This window comes from Patagioenas fasciata, chromosome 3 (assembly GCF_037038585.1).
Source record: "Patagioenas fasciata isolate bPatFas1 chromosome 3, bPatFas1.hap1, whole genome shotgun sequence".
Classification (NCBI taxonomy): Eukaryota; Metazoa; Chordata; class Aves; order Columbiformes; family Columbidae; genus Patagioenas; species Patagioenas fasciata.
The window spans coordinates 52698175-52725657 of record NC_092522.1 but is presented as its reverse complement, the minus strand read 5'-3'; the positions used below and the strand labels follow the sequence as shown (position 1 = coordinate 52725657).

Below are 27483 nucleotides of genomic sequence, written 5' to 3'. Positions count from 1 at the left end.
AATCAATTACAACACATGCACGGTTGTTGGTGGGTTTGGTTTTTTTTTGTTTGTTTGTTTGTTTTTTTTATCGTATTCAGCATTCCAGCAAATATAAGAAAAATGCTTCTCATCAAAACAGAAATTATTAAATCCTAGCAAGACAGCTAGCATCATCCTATGAACATCTCCCCATGCCACAAAGAGAGAAGAAAGAACAGCGCCAGTGCATCAGACCATCAAGGGATTCATCCCAGCTCCTGGGAGCCAAGGAAAGCTTCACTTTAAACTTCAGCAAGAGTAAGGTACAGCTCATGCTTATTATAACATCGGTTTTGTGCTACACTGCTGAAACATGCACTTTCTTGACAGCACATATAAGTTCCTGTTAGATTTATAGTGTTACACTGATGAATGGCATAAAATATCAGATCAGACAGGTCTTAACACAAACAGCAATCTAAATAAATGCTATCAGCACAGCCTCCAGCAAAGAATGTGATGTTCAATTTTATTTATTTGTACAAATATGGATGTTTCTGTGGCCTGCCAGTGACACTATACACAGCCAAATGAGAAGTCATGTTTGAAGCTTGAAATTGGCCTTTTGTTTTTCTGCTTGGGCACATGAAAGCAGTAGCTCCCAGTATGTGATCCAGCTACACACCACCTCAAACACCACATTGACTCTCTTCCAACAGCTTCTTTAAGAACCAGGCAAGCTTTGGACTATTTTCATTTAGCTTACCTAGCCAGAAATTACATTAAAACAAAGACAAGAGAACACAAAGTGAGCCTTATTTATACAAAGGACAGTCTGAAGATTAAAATAAAAGATGTATTCAAAATTAAATCACACCACTGAAAACAGAGCCCAGTGGAATTATTCTGTACATGAGAAGTGGCAGCTCATAATTGGGATCACACAGTTCACGAACAAGTGTGATCTTCAGACCTTTCTGATTAAGGTCATTTTACTTTTAGCTAGGTTAGTCAGAAAAGAGTGCATAAGTTTGTGCATTAGCCATTATGAGGCTAGGAAAAAGTGCACTTAGCTAGATACAGGAGAATGTGTTGGGGGGGTGGTGGAAGACACACCACAAACAATCCAACATTCACAAATTTTTTCAAGAAAGCTTTCATTATATAGTTTAAATTAGGACTCTTCTATCAGGTTCAATATTGATATAAATACAAAAAAAAAATGCACAACAAAGGATAGGTACTTCATTCTACAAAATCAGCTATAAACCAGAAAGAACATTGAGTGGCACACCATTACTTAAGTGTAACACTCTTCTTTTGGCATTTGTGTTTTGCAAGTATATTGGATTTTTTTTCCTTGCTATTTCAGAGTCATGGCATTTCATAAACACACTTATTTGAACTTTTCATAACTACATCCGACATAGTGCATAATGCTGTTTTCTTGGTGAAATAAAAATTCTTAGTTTCTTTGCAAGTAGGCTCATTTCAGCAGGATCAAATTTATAACATAAATAAATCACCAAAACTCAAACCAGCATCTCAAAACAGCGTAATATGTAAGTCTTAGCTATGTTTTACAAACACATTAATCACGAACAGATTGAACAGGCCCATGGTAAAGTGATCCTTCTTGCATATCCGTCTGATTTCCTTTTAATGTTTGATGAAATATTCTTAAAGCATTATTCTGTACTATTTCTTCCATGCTTTGCCAAAGCTCTTCAGCAGACCCTGGTGTTCAGAGGACATTTTTCAGACAACTACATGCAAGCAAAATGTCAGTCAATGTATAACACACACCTTGGGTCCCCCCCTCTGCCACAACCACCACCACCATAAAGGATTCCTGTGGTACTGCTGAATTTTCAAAGCAAAGTGAGCTGCAAATCAGGGCTGTGACTACAGTAGCACATAGCACAGCCTACAAGGAGTGATTTCCAGGCCAAAGCAGGTGATTATGAGGACAGAGCATTCATACTTATAATGGTTTGGTGCATTTTATTTCAGACTAGATCTACATGGTCCTATGCACTAAACCTGCTTCGTTGTGTAGAATGCTGTAGCTCACATCCCAGCTTTGTTTTGTCTGGAAAAAAAAAACAAACAGTTAATATATGGATGCTCTGTGGGACCATTTTCTGATATGAACCAGGAACTAATGAGAACAATTAGAATCGTCATCTCAATTACATTTGAGTCAGGAGATATTGAAAAAGTGAGCTACCAAATACAAGGGGAAAAGGACATTGACTCCAGGAAGTAAAGTTGCCTGGGACAGAATTAAAACAGAACTTGGAAAGTGTTTAATGCAACACAGAAACAGAAGAAAAAAATGAGAAAATCTACATAGGACAGATGCATATAATTTTTTTAATTAGAAAAAAAAAAACACACACTATTTTGCTATCCTTTAACAAATTGCTTCTCACTAACATGTCGCAAAATCTTCAATTTAGCACGAAATAAACTTATTGAAGAGTTTCTGCTGGTGGTGGAATGTAGCCAAGCTACTTCTCAGTAATGACTAATACACAGTTTAATTGATCTACTTAATATAAACTAAGTATTAGTGCAATGTATGAAGAAAAGCATAATATGCATGTTAAAAATCAGTGAAATGTAAAAATAAAGGGAATGTACACCTTATTTTAATTCATTTACGTTTTCACATTCATTCTCCTTGAAAAATGAAACAATTACTGTAAACTTCACCTTCAGCATACAGATTCGTGTAAAAGGGGGAATATATTTAATTTTATCTGGTTGTTTTTTGTTAGCTGAACCCAAGCTGGCACCAACTTTTTGCCTAGTGAAAAAGGGGTCCAATGTTTGCTATGGAACTATGAGCAGATACGGATTTTCTTTTCAATAGAGGACTAGGCATTTTTGAAAGCAGGAGGCAGTAATAAATTCTTTTGCGGCACTGTCTTCTGCTTTCAGCAAAAACTTTAATAGTAAAAACAGCAAAAGGCTTCGACTATCTCAGTCTAGTAAGAAATACAAGAAAACAAAATGACAGGTTTCACAACTTAAGATCTGTGCAAGTGTTATAAATCAGATCTGTAAGAGGAAAGCACTGCAAGATGACCAGGAAACAGAAACAGTCACTGCTAAGTGTAAAACAGAAATGAATCATAGATTTTTTTACATTAAAAAAACAAACACACAAGACAAATCAAAAGTCATTGTAACTCAGAACCCACATATAAAATCCTTACATACAGAAAGCACTTTCACCACAGCTTGGAAAAACTCAAGGTCAAAAATTCAGGCCAAAGATGATGAGTTCAACCCACGTCAATCTCCTGTTGATTGAGGAAAGTTAAGCCTACAGAATCCCACACATTTACAGACCGACTATGGAAACTGCATTATTTAATGTCCTGCCCAGTAACACAGTCTGGGCACTGTTCCTTTATAACACTTAAAACACACTGGTCTCAAAGAGAGGACACATGCTGGTCCCTTCCCCTATGTCCATTCCTTCCTTCCTCTCTTTTAACTTGAATACTTTCAGTAGTCAATTTTTTTTTTAATCTTTTTTGATCCAACCAAAAGACACCAAAAATAACTTTAAGGGGATTTCCCTACTTTTGAGAAGACTCCTACCTACTGTTTAAAAGACAGATCATTCCAATTCAAGCATCTGTCAAATCTTATTTCTGTGTAAGGAATTCAGCTGGAATGTTCAGTGATGCCTAAAGCAAATCAGCTGCTCTATTCTCACTACCCTTAAAAAAAGAAGGAAAAAAAAAAAAAAAACAACAGACAAACAAAATTTAAAAAACCACCACACACAAACTTTGCCTACTTTGTACTTGGAAGAAGAAGGTAGAGAAGGCAACAGGTAGGGGGGAGAAGCCACTCTAAGCTTTAATGTGCCAAAAAATGTAATCTTCAAGACTGTCAACAGAACAATTCTAAGTGAACCTCCAGAACAATATAAGAGTTTTGCAAAGCATTTTTACTATTCAGGATAATGCATGGTCTGCCCTCAGTCAGAACTAAACTAAATGTCCCAACCAGAGTGCCTCCGGGCTTGACAACACAAGCACTTAGACGAGCCCTATACACAGTTCCTTATCAGAGATGAAGGGCTCTTTCTACAGTCACTGTTCATCAGAAATCAAGGTCTCTGCTACTACACCTGGAACAAAGATAATAAACATAAAATATTGTAACCAGTTGAAACTATATTAGTAGATAGAACATAATCCTACAACCATGAGTTTGACTTATTCCCTCACACTTCCTGTCCTCAAGTCTGTCATCTGATGAAACACAGAGATAACAGTATTCCGGGAATGGCTAAAAGCAGCTCATTTTGTGGTGTTCTATGGTCCATCTGAAAGAAAACTATTTGACTGCTTCCCCACACACATACTCTCTATTTCATAGCCCCCTTGAGTAAAAACAGAAGGACTCTATACAGACCCCAATTTTTTTTGCATGAACAGAAAATAACACCACAATTCTGCAGTCAACTCACAATTTGTCCAGCTGTTCTTGGATCTCCTATGTGGTAATACCTAGCCTGATCCTCCAACTCATAAAGGAATACTATTAAAGGTCTTCAAAAATTATAAACCAGTGTACTACTAAGCCACAGATGGTCAAAGACTGAAACTTTCTTGTCTTTTACTGCACTGTAAATGGCTCCCTATTCTTTACTCCAAAGTTAAATAAAAAGGCAGGGAAAGTCTACAAGTATAGTCTGCACCAGCATCAGCGTTGGTCCCTCTCAAAGCCAAGGCTGCCAAACAACTAGGGTAAGAGTTAACATGCACACTTCACATCCCCAGCTGCAATTCTCCAACACAATTCCAGGATACAAACCTGAGCCTGTGCTGTTCTGAAGTGCATCAAACAACCATCTATTATTTTAAGCTAGACTTCTGCTTATAAAACCTGCTCTTTCCAAAATCCTGGAGCATTCTATTCTTTCCTGAAAGATGACTGTTTTTACTTAGCCTGGCAAAAGATTTGTCCATATATGGACAACCACGAAGACAACAAATGGCTCTTTTCCCAGCGTATTATCAAGCCAGGAAATTGGACTGCCTGAGGTACTCTGCCTTACTTACTCGGTTCAGAGCCGAGAGAGGAAACATTCATGAATTCGTCAATCATCCAGTTTCACACGAAGGTGAACGGATCCTTTTCCTTTACAGCTTTAGCAGCAATCACTGCCACCAATTATATAGAAGATTAAAGTCCACACAGGGCTGTGTGAGATAACAGAGTGCTAATGGTGACAGTCAAAGTTTCAGAGCGGACAGCTGTGTCCCCTTGGCAGAGGGGAAAAAAAAATTATAAAACCCCATACAATGATAGAGTCAGTAACACCAAAAGAATAGAAACAGGAAGAAAGCAAAATCCTTTGTTTATTTTTTTAGCAAAGCCTCAGACATTTCCTTGCCATTGTTAATATTTAAATCCAGTTCTATATAAACCTAAAGTCTGAAGAACACTATTGGTATGAAGCACTTTACCTTCCAGTACTCAGGTGCCTGTAAAGCTCTTCTGTCTTTCCATGCTCAACTTGCAGTTGAAGTCACTTTCTTTAGTAAGAAAACAAATATATGAGGAATCTATACTCTGAATGGCTCTGGAAAATAGATTCAAGGTATCAAGATGCTAAGACTTCCTAAATGGTCAAGAAATACCATCCTCCTTTCACACTGGAAATCCTGCAAGGAAACTCCTCTCTCAGAGCCAGATAAGCTGCCTAGAAACTTAGTGGCAGGCCAGTCCTTGCCTTTTTAAGCTGTAACAAAGGAAATAATTAAGGAAGCATTAAAATCTAAGTGCACCATAAAAGGCATCAACCAGAAAACTAGCTGCTATCTGCAATAAAGAATGGACCTAAAACAACACCACAGTCCCTATATTCTCCTAACATACACAGAAAAAGAACATATCACAAGAAATATGATCGAAGGTTGATATTTCAGACTGGCAGATTCTCTTTCAGAAACTTGAGTAGGTGGGACTGTATCTCCTCGATGGAAAAATCTGAACTGATGTGTCATCATCTATTTTTTATTTTGTTAGGATTTTTTAAATCTCCCTTTTCTGCCAGAAAATTCCTTACTGCCCCTTCCACTTCTTGATGTCCCAATTGTTTTTCCAGGTATGTTTATTTTCCAATTGGCAAGGAAACTATGAAACTCTATCTTGTTTCTTTCATACGCTTTTCTGCTCTTTTCTGTTCTCCTATTACCATATCCTGCACACATTAATATTTCGAAGTACACTCTGCAGGAGAATCAAGCAGCCCTTTACGCAGCCAGCATTAGTCAAGATAATAAATAGCTGTGAGATGGTTACTTAAAGCAGTCACAGAATTGTAACTACTAGATATCAATTCCTGATGTCTCCCAAAAAGACTGGTAGTTTTATAGATTCCCATAATCTCATTCATTTGACAGTTGCCTTCCCTTGGTAAACCTGTCAACATGACAGCAAGTGTTTGGTCTTTCAGAGAAATGTCTCTTCTGAAATGGAGTTGTGATGGGATAAAAAACAAACAAATAAAAAAACCCTCTTCCTGAAGATACTGCAACTACTAAGAGGCTGTGGTAGGAATCAATTAACAAAACATAAGAAGTTTGGGAAGGAAGAAAGGCAACTGAAAGCTCTTTCACCATTCCAGCAGATAGCCCTAACTGAGGAGGCAGAGCTGTCATCTCATCTCACCAGGAATCCCACCTCTGTATTTAGGAGGATATGAACAGATCAGTTTATGTTGTCAAAAATATTGTTACCAGCACTTGTAGAACTCTATTTCCTTCCCTAGCTTCCACCACCTTCTACATGAACAATACACGGGAATTTGAAAAAGGTACAATATATCAGTAAAGAAAAATATATTTACCATAAAGCTAAATTTAAACCATACATAATTCAAAATCAGCATGAGAAGGGAGCAGGTGACTAAGTGAAACTACAACAGCTCTAGAAGCTCACGGTCTTTAAAAGCAGTATTTCCCTTCTTCCTTTTGACCATTATATCAGTCAGATGAACGGTTACTTCATCTGCCCCGCACAGTAGTCCACTCCAAAATGCCACAGCACTGAAAAACTAATGCTATCTATATACAATTATGTGAATACCAAAAGAAAAGCTGGAGAATATTAGACTAGCTCACAATCATATTTTGGACTCCAGTCTTCCAACCATAACCAACAGTACTGTTTCCTCACCACAGCCCCAGAAACAGCAACTACCAGTTCTTTTCACAAAGCCTGATGATTTTCAAAGGTGTCACAAGCCCATCTGTTGAGTCAAAGAAAGTCTCTGTCACGTATTTTTCAGAAGGAGTCAGCAAAATTAAGCTGAATTCAAGTCAAATGTAGCAAGTGCCTGAGTATGAACTATTGCTGTGAACTGAGCTAGAAGGGTAAAGGGTCTTAAAAAGACACTGTAAACCAGACATTGATTTCCTGAAACACAGCAGCTCCTTGCCTTCCACTTTCAAGAGAGGAAAAACTCAGTTAAATATTATATCATGATCTAAAACATACTCAAATGTCAAATATTCTGGCTTGGGCAGCGCCACTGTGCTTCCTTCAAAACCTGAAATGAAGTTAATAAATTTTCCTTATCCAAGTCATTATCCTAGCAGCTTTTTAGTGTTTGTTAGGGAGCTTTGATGGTCTGCGTCCACAAGTGTCCCCTTGTGCCCATCCGCTGCATCTAATCAGGAGAACCATCTCTATAATATTCCAGTTGCTATGGGATCAGCATTGTCCTTAACTCATTTCTAATACTTGCCACAAACACTGGCAGAATAAAAAAAGTCTGTTTGAAGTACAAAATGCAACTTATAATTCAGAAATACACTTTTAATATATTTTATGACTGCTGCCTCTTTCTATAACAGCTATTTAAAGTTTTGTTCTCTTAAAAACTTCCATAAAAACATCAAAATCCCTTCAATAAGTAAAACTAGAGTTGTCATCCCCACCCCTCCAAGCTGCAGGCAAGTAGAGAAAAAGGCCCTATTTTTTATCATGGGGGAAGTGATGAAGGAAAGGTGTTTTCCATTTTCTGTCAGACATGCACATAAGGAAAAATCAGCAGCAGAGCTGTGCAGAAGTTTCATAAGAAAAATCCATTGCTGCTTCCAATTCCTTCCTTTCCCTTGATTTCCATTTTCTTTATAAACACAAAACACAGTTCATGCCCTTAAGCTTGTGTCAATGTATGACTTTACAGAAAGGCCATGTGAAAAACTTAGTGGTTCAATACGATTTAAATGGGAAAACAAAACAAAACAAACAAAAAAAAACACCAAACAAAACAAACAAACAACAACAACAAAATACAAATAAGAGGATGCCAGTTGTTTCCAATGAGATTGCTATGAAGTAGAAACTGAGCACCCCAACATCTGAAAAAAGAAAACTTTCACCAGTTTAGCATACCTTATTCATGTTCATTCAGACCACTCAGAGTCCTTTCAAGTTCGTTTTCCTGGAATCTGAAGCTAAACCAGACCAGGCTTCATTTAATTCACAAATGTGTTCAGAGAAACATCACCCCACTTAAAAGAAGAGGTTTATTTGAAAAAAAAAAAAAAAGCTATGTACCATTCTCGTCTGAGAGTCCAACTCCTATTTAGAGTTTTATTGGGATTTGAGTTGCAAATACATCTTTGGCCTAAAGAAATGAACAGCCACAAAATTACCAAAACCAGAATAAATACATTCAAGCTGTTACAATAACATAATTTGTTTTATTTTACAAAATCATTTTATCCTACTGTTTTCAAACCACTTGTAGAAGTTTTCTTCAGCAAGATTTATGCAGTTAAGCACATAAAAACCCAACCATTGAGTCTTCTGCCCTACGGCATACAGAAAGAACAACTGTCTGTCTAGTTACCATTCCCTTCCCATCAAGGCTGCCACAAGGTTCAGCCAGTGGCTTGCACTCCACTGCTATGATCCCCACTGAAATTAAGGATAGGCAAGTATAACTAAGGGAAGACTCTTCACTTTGGAGTGTTCTTGGAGATTTTTCTAGACACAAATTCGTTACACATAATTATTCACTCTACAAACTACTACTATGGTAAATTTCTGTGTGTTGTGTTCTAACAACTGTGACAGGATAAAAATAATTTGGGGAACCCAAGCATTCAGACCAACCACTTATATAACATGGAGCTCACATTCCTCTATACACTGTGATAACTTACTTTTTCTTAAGTCAATGGAGAGGAAGCCACATTAAAAGATAGCAAGACAGTATAATTTTACAGAGGCCAAAAAATACTACTCAGAAGTAGTCACTGAACATTTCTGGTTTGAATCTTTGAAAGAATACACAGCATTTGTGCAGGTGATGAAATGCAACGTGATTAAATGAGTTTTGAGACAAAGTAGTTAAAATAGTATGTAATACAGCAAGGTAATTTGGTTAAACAGATACTGTTGCAGCAGACAGGATCAAGGTGATACTGGTTTAACTTAGAGCATTTTAGTTTCCAAGATAAACCAAAACAATGCATCTCATTCAGAAAATACATTCCTGACAGAAGTAATACTCATTAGGTAAATAGTTAATCTGTTGGAAGAATTGATCTATGAAGTCTACCCAGCTTTATGCATCTAGTCCCTCTTGCTGTACCAGTTATGTTGACTCCCTGTTTTAGCACAGTCTACACAGGAAGAAAGTAGAAGTCCTGTTGAAATCAGATTTGGCTGTGCTGTATTTCAAAATATTATGTAAAATACTCTTCATGAATAAAAACTTTCAACACTGCTTTGAGGGACTGATGTCAGAAATCAGACTCATGAAGCATGAACAACCCATTACAACAAAAGATCAAATGATAGGAGTAAATATCACATGGTAACCAAAATCAATGACAAATCTTGCATTAAATGGGGTGAAGCTGCGATTTTGTTCTGTTTCCAGGAAACACAAACGCATTACATCAGTTGAGATGCACTTCCCATCATGATGACTCAATTGCAGAGTCCCTTGTTAAATTACACTTCAGAAGGAAGAAGCTACTGAAAACATCATTGACCTCTCACCCTGGAAACTATGTATCTCTGCCTTGTGCATAAAACATTAAAGAATTTAGGAATCCAAATAAATTGGAGCCATCATTAATAGAACCTCAATGCCAGCGAAAGAACTAATAAAGATGTAACAACAACAGAAGTCCAAATGTTTAGCAGGTCAAAAGAAACAAGACACACAATCGTCTTGATGGCTTTTCAGCCACAAAATTTGCTTCTACAAATACAGTTTGACCTTATGACTAATTGCAACCAAATCTGATCCCAAATATAAGTATCAGATGAGTTCATGAAAAGCAGCAGCTAGAAAGACCACAGGGACACAAACAAGTGGCCACTAAAGGAGAAGTTCTGCCCACCTTGTGAGACGGCAGAGGTTCCAGGGAGCACAATGGCCAGGCAGAAAGAAATGAGAGGAAGAAGCAAAGAGAAAAAAAAAAAAGGCATCAGGAACATCCAGACTTCAGATCTAACACCCACTGAATTGCTTGGGGTTTAGAGGTTCTTGGTCTTTGTCTTACTTGATTTGACTTGTTCTGGTACAGGTACCAAGTTAACCAGATTCCCAGTGTTTCAGTAGAAAAAACAGTGCAAGCAAATTAGCTGAAAATATGAATACATATAAAATAGGAGAGCAGCACTTTGGGTGGGACCCAAATTATGCATTGCTCCAAAAAATGAAAGTAGTATGGCAGTAAGATGACAGTATTTGTATTATAGTGTTTTACCAAAATAATTCATGAATACATAGCCATTTTTTTTTCAGAGCAGCATTGTTGCCAAACAAGTGTTGGATGGAAATAAACTGCTGAAAACTAAATAAATAAATGACGAGCCTGAATTCAAAATGTTTGCTGATCTCTGCATCACCTGATCAGTTGTTAAAACTGATCGACTAAACCTTCACATACAGATTTTGACAGCAAGACACTATGAAAGATACCAGTATTAAAGGACCACCTAATAGCCTCCAGCCGTACAAGACAGGAAATCACTGTTACCCACACTCCTGCACTTAACTGACACTGTTTTTGCGGAACAGCAAATAGGCAAGTATCAGCAACCACTATCTAGACCAAAGACACGTTACTTTACAATCACTGTACATTTTCAAACATGCTTATCTATTTCTCCTTATTTTCACACTATACTGACACTCCTCCCAAAAAAACAACAATAATTTTGAAGTTCAAAAGCTTTAAAGTAGTTTCACAAAGATTTCCCGACTGAAGCAAAGGTGCAGCTGCAAATTCTCATGCTCAGGATTAATAAATGAGCAGAAAATGCCAAGAGCCCAGAGAACCACCAATTGTAAATACAGTCTAGAAACATCTGAAGGATATATTTTCTTCTGTCTTTCATCTTTTTTCTCCCCCCAGTCTTACTGATGCTAGCGAGGTAAACTTGTCGTCTTTATTTTTCTTACCATTTCTCAAGAAATATAATGCTATTTGCTAAAACAACAACTCTTCCTCTCAATCAAAGTTTATCTTAGGAAAGTGGAAGTAGTAGAAATAGATCCAATCAAAACTAATCATCACTTCATGGTTTTAATACAAGCACATTCAAACTGGTTTCACTCTTGGCCTTGAAGAGAACGATGCACCATTACGTTTTTCATTCAAAGCTCCTACATCTCCAGTGTCTGGGAGTTAAAAGATAAACACAAGAACAAGTCAAGTCACAGGAAGCTATAGCAACATTCTCTTTGGATCACCAACTCAATGTTGTCTGACAGAGGTATCCTCAGATTAGAAGCCAGGTCATGAAGTCTCATTGTGGCTCTGACATTTTTCTACTTAGTACTCATCTAATTTGAAATGTTTTTCCCAACTGCTTGGAAAGAGGGCAGAGATGCCTGTGTTGTCTAAATTTTAGACAGTCTCCTGGTTTAGAAAACTTCCAGGTTTGTTGGGAGAACTAGTTTGCACTTAACCTGAAATAACAATATCCACCACACCTATTGCCTTGCCACTAAGTGCTGGGTATCTCCAATTGCTGACATGCACAAAACTAGTAAATATTATTGTACTTCTGTCTAACCCCTTTTGCATTCTTCAGTAATACGCAAGTGACAAGAGTCTTTTACCGCCCTATAGTACACAAAAAAAAAAAAAATTCATGATCAAAAAACTTTCATGCAACCACCACCAGTAGAAAAGCTCATAAGACAACTAGCAATTCCACATTCTGTGGAAGGTCTTCACTATAGAAGTAGAAGGATTCATTGTTTGCCATATAAAAACAAAGATACCAAGTAATACCTCCTATTATGAACACCATGCACATTCCGGGCTGGGTAAAGTACTGGGCAAGCAAACCAAAAGACATGTGGAGGAAACAAAAAACAAAAACAAAACAAAACCAACAAACAAACAAACAACAAACAAACAAAAACACACACACAAACACCAAACCAAAAATACAAACACTAAGCATGCAAGTAGAAACCTTCATAAAGCTGACTTCCAAGATGGCAAAATCTACATCACATAAATCATGTTATTTCCTCATTTCTGAAGGACACTTCCAACTTCACTAACATATTTTAAACACTCACTTCCAGCATATTTTCAAAAGTTCAGGAATCCTTTAAGGCATGCATCATCTCTCTTTTTAATCCTGGTCTGTTTTAATTGAGAGCAGGTCCTCAATCTGGATCACCATGGAGCCACACAAATGTTCTTACACAAGGGAAGAGTACATAAGTACATGAAAGAGCAGCCTCAAGGAGGAAGAATTAGGCCACTTCTTTAAACAGAAGGTTTAGTTTATGTGAACTTTGAGTGACCACGAAACTGTGGTGAAACTGTATCAAGCACAGTCAAGCTGATCTAAGATGAGCTGCTGATGAAAGGCATTATCAGCTTCCAGCAACATGCTGACATGGCTTGTTATCCCAACAGCACTGGAGATCCTCCAGCTTCCACACTGAATTTATTCATAAAGTCAACCAGCAGAAAACTTACCCTACACCAGAGAGCGTCAACAAGCACCTACAATCTCCTGTCCCTGAAACAGTTTGGAGTCAGGCTTGTTCCAGCATTAAGAGACAGAAAGGGGAAGCAAGCAGCTGTAGCAGTTTATGCCCTTATTGGTCCTAACAGCCTTTTGCAACCTGCTTCCAGAGGTTACCAGCATACAAGTAAGACCCAAAATCACTTTTACAGTTTAATCATCAGTCACCACAGCCTAGAGTTCAATATATTATCAGAATTTAACATCACATGCACCAGAGGTTAGGAAGCCAGGCAGTGTGTATGAGCCTTTCTTCTGCTAATTCTGCTAAACTGGTGGTAACTTCGAGCAGAGCAGCACAGGTTAGGGATCTCAGCTGCCACTAGTAGACCTGACACAGTTCATCTCTGAGAAGCCTAAAACCTACCAAAATAATATTTGTTTAAGCCAATATAAAAGTCTTTATACAAACTTCCAAATTAGTTTGACAACTCAGTTTTAAGTTCCAAACTGAAGCTCAGCACAGGACATTTTTGTATTTAAAGAAAGCTTAAGTCACTTTGCAATTAGCAGCTTATGTTTTAGCAAAAAGGATTTCAATATTCCAGTATTACTCAATATAACTGTTCTCATGCTCACTTTTCAATTTATATATATATATATAGCAGATTTCAACTTCTTTACTATTCCTACCTTCAGCTTCATAAGCACCAAAAGAATTGTTGTCAAACATGCAAAACAAACACCCCCTTTTACAAGTGCTTGGCTAAAAGCATTTCTTGGCACAGCAAAACAGCTAGTTGCTTTGATTCAAACTCACATTGTTATAACAAGATGTTGTGAAGTGCTAAGAGAGTAGTTCAACATATTTTTAAGAAAGGTACACACAGATGAATTAACAAAAACAAAAAATTAGCCTTGCCGCCAAACCAGAAGGCATCAACTGCAATATCTCCTTGTAAAAAGGAATCAGGGCTTGTCCTGGACAAGTAAGAGGTCACCATCAGCAAAGTAACCAGACATGGTGATGTTAGCTGTACTCACAACATACCCATGGCTAGAGCCATCCAAGAGTATTCACTTTAAGAGAGGCAGAGAAGGGGCATGTGCTCTACATGTAATCAGATTTATGCTTTAATAAGATGTTAGAAAAAACAGGAACAAGGTGGATAAGTTATTAAATTACAAATAAAGTTGAAAAAAAAAAAGTACACAGGGTAGTACAGTAAAACTTTCAGAGTGAGCTAGTAAAATAACGGTAAAAGACATGGCCAGCTGGCATACACGAGAGATTGTCAAATAGCAATTGGCTGATCAGTGAAGATAATATTAAGCTACAAAAAGTGAAGAAATAAATTAAAAGGTTATCTGTTACTACATTCAAAAAGTAGGTAAGAATCAACAAGCACTATTTATGTTGTTACTAAAAAGAGCAAAAAAATATAGTTAAGCAGAAAGCAAACACTGGTGATGATAAAAAGAAAAATATCCCTCACACTTTAAAAAACCAATCTTATACTTCAGTGAAGTCTTACACTCCAGTGAAAAGAATTCTTCAAAATTTGGTGATCTCCTGAGAAAGATTTACATATCAAATCTTTCATCTACCCTAAAAGAAACCTCTCAGAGTTCATAAATAGCTTTCCCTATAAGGATGAACATTTTCCTCTGTGTAATAACATTCCTTTGAGCAATAAAAATGTTAAGTTTCCCTAACCATTCCAATCTTCTCCTTTTTCTATTTCTGATTTCTACCCCTTCAAGATTACTGCCACAGGCAGATAAGCCTCCATCATTTTTCATTACCATAAAACATGTGATATTACCACACACACTTCATTCATCCTTGTCAACTTACAAAAAACCCAGTGTCTTCCCACTCCCCTATGAACATTCATTCACAAATTCTAACCACAACTTTTAAGAAGCCTTACAAAGCAGTAAGGTGAAGAAATTCACTAGGAGAACTCGGTCTGTAGAAATGATTTCTGTCCCACTGCCACAAACAGCATAAAGATTCCTCTCCTGGTCCATATGGCTTTGTCCCTATGTGAGTAAGTAAAGCAGCCCAGAGCCTGTTCTCTAGCCACAAAAGGGCATGACACAGCTTGTGTCCACAAAGCTAAAGTCTTCTCCTTACGCCAGGTCAGAAGAGACAAGTACCATTCCCACTGCCTTATGGGAATAGTCCCTTCTTTGCTTTCTCCCAGTGCACATGCAGGCGGCTAGACATCAGTCTAAACCGGACCAAGGAGCACACTAGAAACTAAGTAGAAAAGACAGGGCAAGAGCTTGAGCCCACATGTTCTGTGTGCTTAGTTCAGAAGTATAAGCACTGCATATAGCTCCAACACAAGTCCACGAAAGAAACAGGCAATCGACAAGCACATTCCTACCCACCAACAGCTTATGACAACACACCAGATTATCCTGTGCTCTGTACCACCACAAGAGCTAAAGCAGAAGTTGTAAGGGGAATGCACTGTTCTATAAACATCGGAGACCACAGGTCACCCACAGTCTCTGACTTCTTGAAAGCACTTCTCAAAAGGACACCTCTAATCCCAAGACCCTCTTGCATTCATAATCATGAAGACTCAAGATTCATGAACAAGAAGCTTTTTAAGGGTAGTTGTCTCAGGAGCCTTCACTCCTGAAAACTCAAGTCTGAGGAAACAGGAACAGAGAGACACATCCACACAAAAGTGATTTGCTCCCAAGCACAAGACACAGAAGCCTGGCATGGTAAAACCTGAGCACACCGGCCAAGGCAGTGCCTGTTTTGAGAACAGATGAGTTCAGTTTCCTGTTACATCAAACAGTAACTTTCATCAGTTCTACGTTTTCTTAAAAAAAAAAAAAAAAAAAAAAAAAAAAAAGGCGAGAAAAAAACCGCTACTGACATCACACTTAGGGCTGGGCAGACAGTAGCAGATCAGGAAATACAATGAGTCACTGCAAATACAGAACACATAGCAAGAGTTTTCAGACTGCCATGCAAAACGTAGTCTTACCAAAAAAAAAAAAAAAAAAGGCAATACAGCCAAAGCAAACTACATCACAAGAAAAATAACAGCAGCATACTACCTTCACACAACCAAAGCAGTAGAGGAAAATAAGAACATTGTAAAAAGGACAGGGTAAGACACAGGCCCACTGCAGGAAGAAACAAAATCAATACAATTGAGCGATCAAGAAGGAAGCAACAGCTGAAATAAGCTGATGGGCGGATAAGGATGAAATAATACTAAGCTGAAAATACAGATACAACTGAAAGAAAGAGAAAGCCATGCAAAGAAAGCACAGGCAACAAAGCTATGTTCCAAGAAAGAATTCACTCTGGAGAAGTTGCCAAGGTATCTGTATGTGCATGAAAGAAAACCATAATATAAATACACACACAAAAAGAAACTACACACACACAAAACCTCACAGTGTAAGTAAAAGAGCAAGATATCATAAACTTAACTGCTATGTGTTAGGGAAAAATTATTAGTGAAATACTAAAGCCCGTGACTTCTTTTTTTCTTTTATTTTTCCAGAATAACTCAAAGACCATTAGAAGAGAGGGTAGTAGCTTTACAGTTTGTAAATAAATAAAGTAAGCTGCTATGAAAGAAATAAAAGGAAATAAAAATTAGGCAGTGAGTAAAACTACAAAAGAATATATGAAATGCACACTTATCCACCCTTTCAGCCTAATCATCTTATTCTCTGAACCAGCAGAACATCCCCAATTTGCAGAAATGCTATTAAAATATTTAGGGCAAAGAGTGACATCTTCCCTGGTAAATTACAGAGTTTCCTCACAGAATGAAGCAAAGTAAACAGTAGTATTAAGGTGAGCATGGCAACGCTTGCCAGCAGTTAGAATTATCAGCTCTTTTGGGTACATACAGATCAGAAAGATTAGAGATGCAAGGTTTCTGTATAAAGTTGTTAGAACTTTGGACACAAAAATTTTCTTTCCTTTAGTAACTATTTGTGCCTTGACATTTCAGGGATTTCTTTTTGATGCAAGTGGAATGATAAAAGGAAGAATTTAGGAATTATTAGCAGCTGAATAAACTTTGTTAAGAGAAGCACAGCTCAGCTGCACAGGAGCTAGTTGATAATGCAGAAACAAGGAATCAGATCAATAAGTGCTAATGCAAGCATTAAATCTCCACAGTTTCCAGGCAGAAGGTGGATTAACTGGTCTCACATCCTGACAGCATCTTCTTTGGGTCCCAACATCAAAGTAGATGAAATTACTATTGCTCCTTCTATGCTAAGGTTTTTTTATTATTATTTTAATTAGAAACTACTAAAATGAGTAGGAGTTCTCTAAAGGCAGTGAGTGATACCCAGAAGCCTCCTCTTTCGGTATTGAGTCAGAACTACTTTGGAAAGCCTTCAAGTGATACAGAGACCTCAATTCTAGTCTTATTGAGCCATAACCCGAGGGAATGTCAGGAAGATGTGCCAGGGGAGGTTTAGGTTGGACACTAGGAAAAGGTTCTTCTCCCAGAGGGTGGTGGAGCACTGGAACAGGGTCCCTAGGGAGGTGTCACAGCCCAAGCCTGACAGCGTTCAAGAAGAGACTGAGCAATGCCCTCAGACACATGGTGTGACCTGTGGGTTGTCCGGTGCAGGGATGGGAGTTGGACTCGATAAGCCTTGTGGGTCCCTTCCAACTCAGGACTTTCTATGATAAGATTTGGCATCTCTTAATGATGTGACATTTTAAAAACCTCACTCACACAGACTAAAATTTACTATCCACATATTTTCTGAAAGAATATGAAATTTGGAAAGACAATATTTCTTCTTCTTAATGCCACCTATGACAAGGTGCTTAGGAGCTGGGAATTAAGCAAGCTCTCTGCGGCGATATATCACTGGGCAGAAGATATATAAAAAGAATGCTGAAATAAAGAAGTTCCTTGTAAATATGTAAATTATACACTTTTTTGAACTAATTCTTACTCTTGCCAAGTTGTGGTTGTTTTCTTTTTTTTCCCCGAGAACATAATTACCATGCTTCTATGTTGAAATAAAGCATTCTCTGTGTGCACTAACAGTAAAGATGAATTCATCTATTTACCATAAAAATTTAGAACTTGTTAACCAGATTGTCCTTCTACCGTGCAAAAACAAACACATCATGAGCATTTTGGAATGTTCATTTGTTAATAAAGTCACAATTGTGAGTCTGTTACCTGCTTTTTGAACTGTCTCATTTGACTGTGCAACACATCAATGCGTTGTCTGGCATAGCAGAAGCCAAAGTCTTCTCTAAACATCAGCCAAGCCGGTTCCTCCCACACTAATTGTGGCAGCTTGACGTGAAGTGACAACAAAACCACAGAAATACAATGCCTTCTCACAAGTGTTTAAAAAGGGGACAAGGGGAAGCTCACCTCCCAGGATGAAAATCCTGTTTCCTCACCTTGAAACGAATCAGAAAGAAAAGATAGCATCACTTAATAGACGAGGTCAAAGCTGAGGCTTGATTCAACACAGTTGCCATGTTCAACCACATAAACTTTTCACATCCCACAAGATAAGCGAGGCTGAGCTGTGAGAGCCTTCAGATGGCAAAGGAAAAAAGTGCTGGAAGGAGCTGTCATTCAGTAGGTGGCACTCTTCAAACTGACAGTAAGAAGTCAAGTACCAGCACAAGTGAGGACACATTACATAGCAAAGTCTGGATCTTTAGCAGAAATATAAACAAGAAATACTGCACAATTTTAATCACAACTGACACCCATGGGAATGCAATGGCTCTGTTTCAATAGCATATACAACAATCCTTCTACATAACCCCTGAAGTTCCTAAGAATTACAATTTTTGAGTGCTATATATATTTTGGGTTAACACTGCTGTATACTACTGCTGTATACTAATGTAGTAAAACCAGGATCCTAAGAAATAATGCATTACATCTGCAGAATACTTCCGGTGCAGCCTTGTAGCTAATTATGTACGTGTTAGTCAAACTCATTATTGATTTTTCTTTTTTTAACATAACAAAACATGGCATAATTATTTTGGTTTTGCCACAAGTGTTCTTCAAAGGTCCATAGTAAATCTGTTACAATATATGGAATAGATAACTAAATCTTTTAGAACAACACCTGAACTGCTATTCATGTTAATATTTACTGGTGAAGATGTGACTCATCTACCAAAATATTCAATTGTTTTTAGAGTTCAAATCAATACAAGGTATAACAAAAATGAAAACTTTGCTCCATAAAACAGGTATCAAGTTTTCCATTCCTGTAAACAGCTTTGCTTCATTTAACAATTACAGGGGTTTCTTTGCATTTTAAATACAGATTGAAATCAATACGCATTACTGCTCATCTGATAAAACAGTAAAGGAAGAGCAGATTTAGTAACGAAGTTCACGTGCAGGCACTTGTAATTGAAACAGCCAGCAGAGGGAGTATAGAAACAAATTTATATTTTTTTTTTAATTATTATTATTATTTTAAAGTCCTTCTTTATATATATATATATATATAACTTCTAACTTATGTTCTTAGTTTTCTTTTAGAGTATGGCAATAGAGCCAAAGAGTAAAGACTAGAATATTGTAAAAAAAAAAAACAACTAATTTTAAAGTATTATACATAATGACTTGAAACTTCAATAGTTTTTGAAGTAGTGTTAAAAATAGCTCATATAAACCTCACCAAACTGAAATATTATTTCAATCAGAGAAAAGGTTAACATTGACCAACAAGCTGCATAAGCCATTTCCAAGTTTTAAACACACATATACCCAGACTCTCATTCTTATTTTCTGAATCTAAAATTAAATTCATTATTTGAGAACACTGAGAGAAATTAGGTGTAATCTATTTGTATTAGAATACAGCACAAAAATCTCAAAACTGAACAAGAGGTATTGTTGCACTGTGCTGTTCAAAAGAGGATGTAAAAGCAAGTAAACCAAAAACATACTCTAGATCATTCGAGGAAATTAGCGTTTACATGACTGTTTCAAAATCAAGTCACGAAGTTATGCTGAAACAAAATCTTTACACTTCTGGGTTTTCACCATGTCCAGCTAATAAGTATGGCTTACACCTAAGCAAAAGAAGGAAAGGACACGAACAGGGTAATCCAAACTGCCAGCCTTATGTCAGAACCTTCAATGAGCTGCCATCCTCCTCGCACAAGTGACAAAAAGAAACTACCTCCCAACTCACACTATCCCACCGTACATAGTCACACCTTCCACAGCCCATCTTACTGAGTTAGCAATGAAAGCGTTACCTCCTTTCTCAAGGCCTGTGAGCGCTGGGTACCCCCAAGCCATCAGGCAAACATGAGCAGCAGAGCTGAGGAGTCAAAGGGACAGAGGATTAGTTATTTCCAAAGTAAACTGCATGCCTTACAGAAAACCATTTGTAAAAATATCCCTGACTACCAGAGACAAGCCCTCCTTCACTGTTAACTGCTTCTGCCCCCACGGTTTCCATTCCCTTTCCATGCCACTCCATGCTGTCTGCCCTATGCGCTGGTCCCTCAAAATACAACGGCAGCACTTCAGACCAGAATAGATGGTGTTCCTATAACTTAATGCAAAATGTCGTATTATGAAATAGTAGCCTGATGGGAGTCTCTAAACAATATCACTTAACACGATAACAATACACCGCTTTAGTGACAATTTCACTTTCCATTAACACGGAGCCAGAATCCCTGGAGTGAAAACCAGAGACAATTCAGTTTTCTACATCAGCATCTAAATTTTAAGTATGATTTCATTGTAAAACCAAACCCTGTCCATCTTTACACATGAGATTCATTGCTGAAGATCAGCATGTGGCTTACAAAACCCTGATCGCAAGTAATGAATACACAGACTAGGAAAAAAAGAGTCAAGCCAAGAATAACTTTCCCATTAGTGCAGGTAACAGAAATACTTTTAACTTTATTTAAACCTTAATTGCTATTTTCTTCTACAACAACAAATCTTACTACATCTACTCTTTCTTAGAGCATTACTCAGAAAGTCGTTGCAACTGGTACACGAAGGTGCAGAATAAACTTGCTGCATCACACACACACACAAAAAAAAAGCCAGATAAAAGGTAACTCAGTATAAAATACCAATATAGTGATAATAATCTGAGAAGCAGAAAGCCCCCATACTGTGAAATACTCATACCTGTGAGTAGACTCATGAGTCACAGATAAAATATGGTACACATGTGCAGCTTCAGAGACCTTGAGCGTAGAAGGAACACGGGATGGTCCCCTGAAGGTAAGACATTTCACAGAAACCTGGAATATCTGACAGCTTGCGGTATCCTAAATATGGTAGAACTCCACTGGAGAATTGATCCAGCATGTTAGACACTAAAAGTTTCTCAAGACGCTATGTTATACAGCAAGTTACAGATTTTAAAGAGTTAAGAAAAACAACACAAAGTACATACATATAAGCTTCTCAAGTCTAGCCCAACACTTTATTAAGAATCTTAAAACCAAAAATAGCCAGATATGGCAGAGAGTATTACAGAACCTGAAATATTAATAATATCAAGAACCTTCTAACAAAATCTTGACTAGAGAGCATGCAAGCCTAAAGAGCTGAGAGGGGAAGAACATATCTCTAGCAATTTCATTGTTTTCCAATCTTGAGGATTCTGTTAAGTCACTTTCAAATCTCCATTCCAAAAGAGCTCATCTCAATTCTCCTCCCTACAGAACTTGTCAGTTTCCCTGTAAAAATATTTAGACGTTTTTATCTTTAAAGGCGATCAGCGTATATATGTATAGACATATGATTACAACCTGAAATACAATTCAGGAAACAAAAGCTATGAGATGCAGTACATTATCTTCATTATTCTACATGATCTCATCCTCTTCAAAACAATAATAGCCTTTCGGCTGCAGTGTAACAAAGACTGCGCAGTACTGCAAACAGTTGGACAAGTGCTCTTCGCAGTAGCTGCACTGGAACTGAATAGTATCTTCACTCCACTCCTTTTTTTCAGCCCAATTTCCTAAGGAAATCAGACTTATGCAATCATTCAGGGAGGGAGGGAAGTGCACGCATATGAATATACGCACACACATGGATATCTGTCTGTCTGACCTCACTAATACCTTTTGAGCCCATTGGCCAATTTCAATCATATTCAAAAGAGCAGAGATATCAGACATTTAGGTTCTTGAAAGTTTCATGAGAGCAGGCTGCAGAGCACAGAAAAGCGTCTCCACAGAGAGAAAGGCTGTCGTCTTAGACGTCAGTAAACTCACAGGGGAAAGAACTGTTCTGCTCCTTTCCTGCCTGCAGGAAAATCTTCAGTCAGAGGTCACAATCAGCCAAAGATGACCAGGTTTCTTGTGTTCAAGAGTTCATAAAATAGCTTAAGTTGAAGTCACCGCTGCTCTCAAAATGGTGTTTTGAACAGAGCTGATGTTTTTCCATGTCATTTTTTTTTCTTAGTGTAGCATAGGAGAGAATTACACTGCATGACACACATTCCCCAGCTTGGTCCTTTAATCCCAAGACCACTTATTTTAAAACATCAGAGTTGTACCTAACACAACAGCTTTCTACCCCTCTCAAACACAGAGAAAATAAAATCTGGAAGAGCTTAGGATTCCCTTCAGGCCTCAAAACTAAACAAGTATGTTGCTCTGTAACACAATCAACTGTTGAATAAAGTTTCAAAAAGACAATGCAGAAAACATATAGTCATCTTTATTCACCTCAACTGCTGAGCAGAACAAGTACTACCATGCTCACAGCTGTCTTCCGCACAGTAGCCTGCAAGACGACAAATAATGAGGTTTCAGCTGACACCTCTACACTTCTTCTCACAACCTCCCAAAATAAACACTTGTGAACTATGTGCTATTAGCCTACATTCAAAAAGCCACCAAATAAAAGTATGCTAGAAAATTTAGATGCAAGTTTACGGATGCTTTAAGGCATAAATTTATTATTTAAGGAACTGTCACAAAAAGAAGAAAAAAAATAAAAATCACAAATAACCACAGCTGACTGTTGACACCCTAAGCACCGAAATATTAGGCGAGGGAAAAAAAAAATAAAAATAAAAATAAAAAAACAAAACACCACGCAAAACACTTTCTGATTAAAAAAAAAAAAAAAGAAAGAAAAAAAAAGAAAAAAACAGTATTTCAGCCCTAATACATGCTCTGCTTGGAAAAGCATTAAGTCCACGACCAAACTGATCAGCTCATTTCCCGGAGGGGTGCTGGAGCTGAGGCGCTGGCGGGAGGGCACGAGCAGCCGACACCGAGGGGTTTAGTGATTTCAGCCCGAAGCGCCGGCCGCTCCAGGGACACCCCACGCTGGGGTCGCCCCCCGGCGGGGCGCGGCGTATCGGCGAAACGCCTCGGAGAAGGGAAGGCGGCAGCAGGCTCGGGGCGAAACACCCGAGGGGGGAGCCGGGCCGCGTCCCTGTGAACGTGGAGCTTCTGCCATGTGAAACCCTCCTCCCCCTCGCACAACCCGCCTCCGCGGTTCGGGCCGGCCAGCGGCCGCCGCCGGGCTCCCCCCGCCCAGCGCGCGGAGAACACTCGCCGAGCTCCGCACCCAAAGGCCAAGCGGCTGTTCTCGCCCCACACCCGGCACGGGGCGAACACGGCCCCGCGTCCTTCCCCCGCGTTTGAGCTCGGTGGTAGCCGGCAAGGGTTTCCTCGCCGGCAGCGGAAGAGGCTCGCTGCGGAGCGCCCTTTATGGAGCACCCCCTGCACCCTTTATTCCGCTTTCCGCGCCAGCCCCCTCCCAACAGGAGCACATGTTTCCTCGCCGGCTTCTCGCCCGCCTTACAATGAGCCACGGCCAGAGGAAGAAGGCACCCAGAACTAAAGCCGGATCAAAGCTACGGAATTGGCAGGCGTGTGGCGGATCTGACAGGGGATGCAGGAAGAAGCGGTACATTTCACCATGTTCGGTCCTCCGCCGCCGCTTTTCTGTCAACCACCGATACCGTAATGCTTCCTTATTGCTACTTCAAGTAAGTAGAGGAGAAAGTCTCCATTCCCCTACGTATCATGCCTGAGAAAATGAAGCATGCACCAAGTAAAAAGCTGACATACATATACATAGCTATCTGATGCCGAAATGATGCCCAAGGCGTTAACAGCCAGCTCCCACAAAGAGCACTCAGTTACACCGAGCATCTCCTTTGTCCGTGCATCCTCAATACACACCCGGCCGCTCCTCCATGCGTCCACGCACGCCCCACGTATACGGCCCCTTTGTGTCTTCGCCTTCCCCCCATTCACAAAGAAATGCCCTTTCCTCGAGGCATGCACCCTGCCTCGGACACAGCCCTTCGCCTTCCCCCGAGACACGCGTGACCTGCCGCCGGGCACAGCGCTCCGGTACCTACTTGTGTTCAAGAAACAGTCCGTAAACCTCCTAAAGCAGCTTGCAGAATTAGATCCATCTTCCATGTCTGGCCCTAGGAGCAGGGAAGACGAGAAGGAGAAGAAGGCGCCTCTCTGCCGCTGCTGCCGCCTAGGAGTCCTGCTCCCGCCGGGGCCGTCGCCTCCTCGGATCCCGTCGCCGCGGGCTGCTGCTGCTGCAGCACCGAGGGAATCGCAGGACCACGGGCCAGAGGCGGGTGGAGAGAGGAGGAACCGGGAGTGGTGCAGGTTGCCGCCGGATGCGGAACGGAGCAGCAAGCTCTGGATGGAGAAAGAAGAGAAGAGTCTCCTCCTGCCGCTGCTGCCTGGATGGGCGATCAAGTGAGCTGCTGCTGCTGCTCCACCAACATCTCTTCCTCCTCCTCCTGCCGCTCTCGCTGCCTCTCCTCCTCCTTCCCTCCCTTGGAGACTTGTGAGGTTAAAGGAAGATGAGGAGGGGAAACGAGGAGGAGGCGGCAAGAAGTAAAAAGAAGATGGAGAAGCGGAGGAAAAGAAGGGGATTGGAGCGAGGAAAGGAGCCGCTGCCGCTCTGGGGACGATGCTGGCGGAGGCGGCGGAGGAGGCTGTCCCTGCAGCACGGCTCCTGCTGCTGCTGGTGGTGGTTGTTAAGAGGAGAGAGAGGGAGCTGCAGGCAGCCGAGCCGCCTCCAGGAGCGGGGGGAGGAGGAGGAGACCCGCCGCTGCCTCCACCTCCGCTGCTCTGGCCATGGGAGTGGAGCGAGCGGCTGCCGGAGCCGAGCTTTTCCTCGGGTGCTGCAGCCAGGGGGGCCGAGGGGCGGGATAAGATCCGCTTCTCTGGGTTGGACATGCTTCCGCTCTTCCCTCCCTTTCGCGGTAGTTTAAGGCAGGACGTACAGGAAAGGTACCAGAATAAAGCGAAAGGGGAAACCGAAAAAGGACGGAGCCAAACGAGGGGCAACCGTAGTTCGGTCCTTCGTTCCCTCCAGCAAACCCCGGGCAATATTTCCTCTGCACCCCAGCTTCCCGCCCTCATAAAATCCTCACATTTCCGTTCCCCCTTTAGCCGGAGGGAACAGAGCGCTACTGACCGCCAAGCGGCTTCGATCCCCTTTCAAAGTCCTCTTTTTCTCATGCTCCCACCTCGCATTGAAAACAATAAAACGGCAACAATCTGTATTTTCTTCGAGAAAGGCAAATATTGCCCCGTATGTTGCTGCGCGTCTGCAAAGAGGCAAATAAAATCACTGCAGTGCCGGTTCCAATACCAGCCCCGGCCGCCAGAAAACGCCCACGGGCGGAGCCAGCGCTTCCCAAGCTGCCTCCCTCCCTTCCTCTCATTACGAGGCGCGCACACAGGAGCTACAACACAGCGCTTACCTAAAGGCAACGCAGAGAGAGGCAACGGCACGAGAAAAAGATCCTCCCTATGCGGCCTCATTATTTTAAACAGATATTTCCAGCCACCGAGATCAAAAGGCAGACGCCCTGCGGCGCCCGGGACGAAGGTGCCAGGAAACTGACCCTCTGTTTCCGTGGGGTATCAAACCGCTGTTCCCATTCGGAGATGCACAGTTCCTCCCGATGCCCCGCACCACATGTGTTTGCTTTGAGCCCTCCTTCCACCCCCCTGCCCTCCCCAATCTCTACTGGGCACAGCCGCAGCCACCTACCCCTCAGCCCCAGCCCTCCAAGCTGTCCAACTCCCCGAAGGGGCTACCTCAAACCCCGGTCTCAGGTGCGGTGTGGCTCTGGGGCCGCCGCCGGCCTTGCTTCACACGCACACCCGCGGAGCCTGTCGCGCCGGCCAGCCGCCAGCCCGACTCCGTGACGGAGTTCCCAGGCAGGCGGGGCTCGCCCCGCAGCCCCCAGGCGGCCGCGCTCCCCTCGAAGGAGCGTTCCGCCACCGCCGCGGGCCCCTGGGCCGACGCCTCGCCACCCCGCCCCGACAGGCCAACCGTAGTCCGCCCGTCCCGGCGCCCCGGCGGGTCGTGCTACAGCGTCGCTCAGCAGGGCAGCCGCCGGGGTAACGCCCGGCCAAGGGAAGCCCCAGGGCGGGCTCGGAACGGTGTGGACCCGAGGGCTGCGGTGGAAGCCCCCGCCCCACGTATTTCGTTTTCTCCCCAAACTCACTCTGCCATGGGCGCCAGCCGCCGCCGAGAGGCGGGCGGGGAGGTCAAAGTCTGACCGGAGTTTACCTCCACGGCAAGGAAGAGGTGAGGACATCTCCAACCGGCCGCGGGGCTCCCCTCAGCCCGGCTGCGGCGCTTCCTTCCGAACGGGCCGAGGGGCACGCGGCCGTTGTGGACCCGTTGCCCCGGGCCACGTGTCAGCCTGACGGCACCCGGGGCAGCGGGCAGCCGCCGCCCCCGTCCCGGGACAGCCTCTCCCCTCGCCTCGCAGCCTTGTCAGCGCCGTTAACCGGCGGGAATCGTTCGTAAACCGGGCGGCTCGTAGAGACTGTGCCGCCTCTGCCCTTGCCCTGAGGCGGCGGCGCGCACCTGCCCTCGCCTCCCCCCACCCCCGGGCGGCTGCTGGGCAGCGGGGCTGTCCTCGCCTTCAGCGGGGACTCTGGACCACAGATTCTTACTGCCCGAGCGCCGGGCTGGCAGCACCCGGTCCCTCCGGAGAAGCCTCGGCGCCAGCTGCCAGCGCGGGGGGACTCTCCCGTGGCTCCGGTGCGGGGCCGGGCGGCCCACGCTGCACTGTCCCCCCGCCTCGGCAGGACGTTCCGGTCGAGGCTCCCTCTTCTCAAACACCTGGACGGGGCGGAGGGGAACGCGCTCCTCAGGTAGACGGCCGGTTCCCACGGTGCTCCCCCCCGCCCGCGGGCGGAGAAGCGGTTGTGGCGCCGATGCCCGCCCGGCCAGGGCTGCCGCCGTGCCCCTGGCGACAATTTTTGTTACGGTGCGGCGAGGACCGGCTCCTCGGCGGCGGGGAGACGCCGCACGGCAGCACCGGGGCTGCGCTGCTCGGGCGGGGCGGGAGCAGGTACCGCGGAAACCGCTGCAGATAGTCGCGGGAAAGATGTTTCTTTTGCTGCTGCCAGCGGGGCAGCCGAAACTCGGGAGATTCTGTTTTCTTCCGGGAGATGAAACCTCCGCTTCGTCCCGTGCGAGTACCGATGCTGCGTTAGCGGGTCTGCGG

The 27483-nt window shown here is 41.8% G+C and overlaps 1 protein-coding gene across 3 annotated transcripts in view; it reads right to left on the bottom strand.

The window, feature by feature from the left end:
- PDE10A (phosphodiesterase 10A) overlaps positions 1–27483 on the bottom strand; it is a 385360-nt gene that overhangs the window by 167405 nt on the left and 190472 nt on the right. The window contains exon 1 of one of the 3 annotated variants that reach the window (XM_065835230.2): positions 24343–25523. The exons of the other annotated variants lie outside the window; for them this stretch is intronic. Within the exon in view, the coding sequence (XP_065691302.2) occupies positions 24343–25372 (1030 nt within the window). The 5' untranslated portion in view covers positions 25373–25523. Of the gene's footprint in view, positions 1–24342; positions 25524–27483 lie in introns of those variants that run through there. 3 annotated transcript variants of the gene reach the window in all.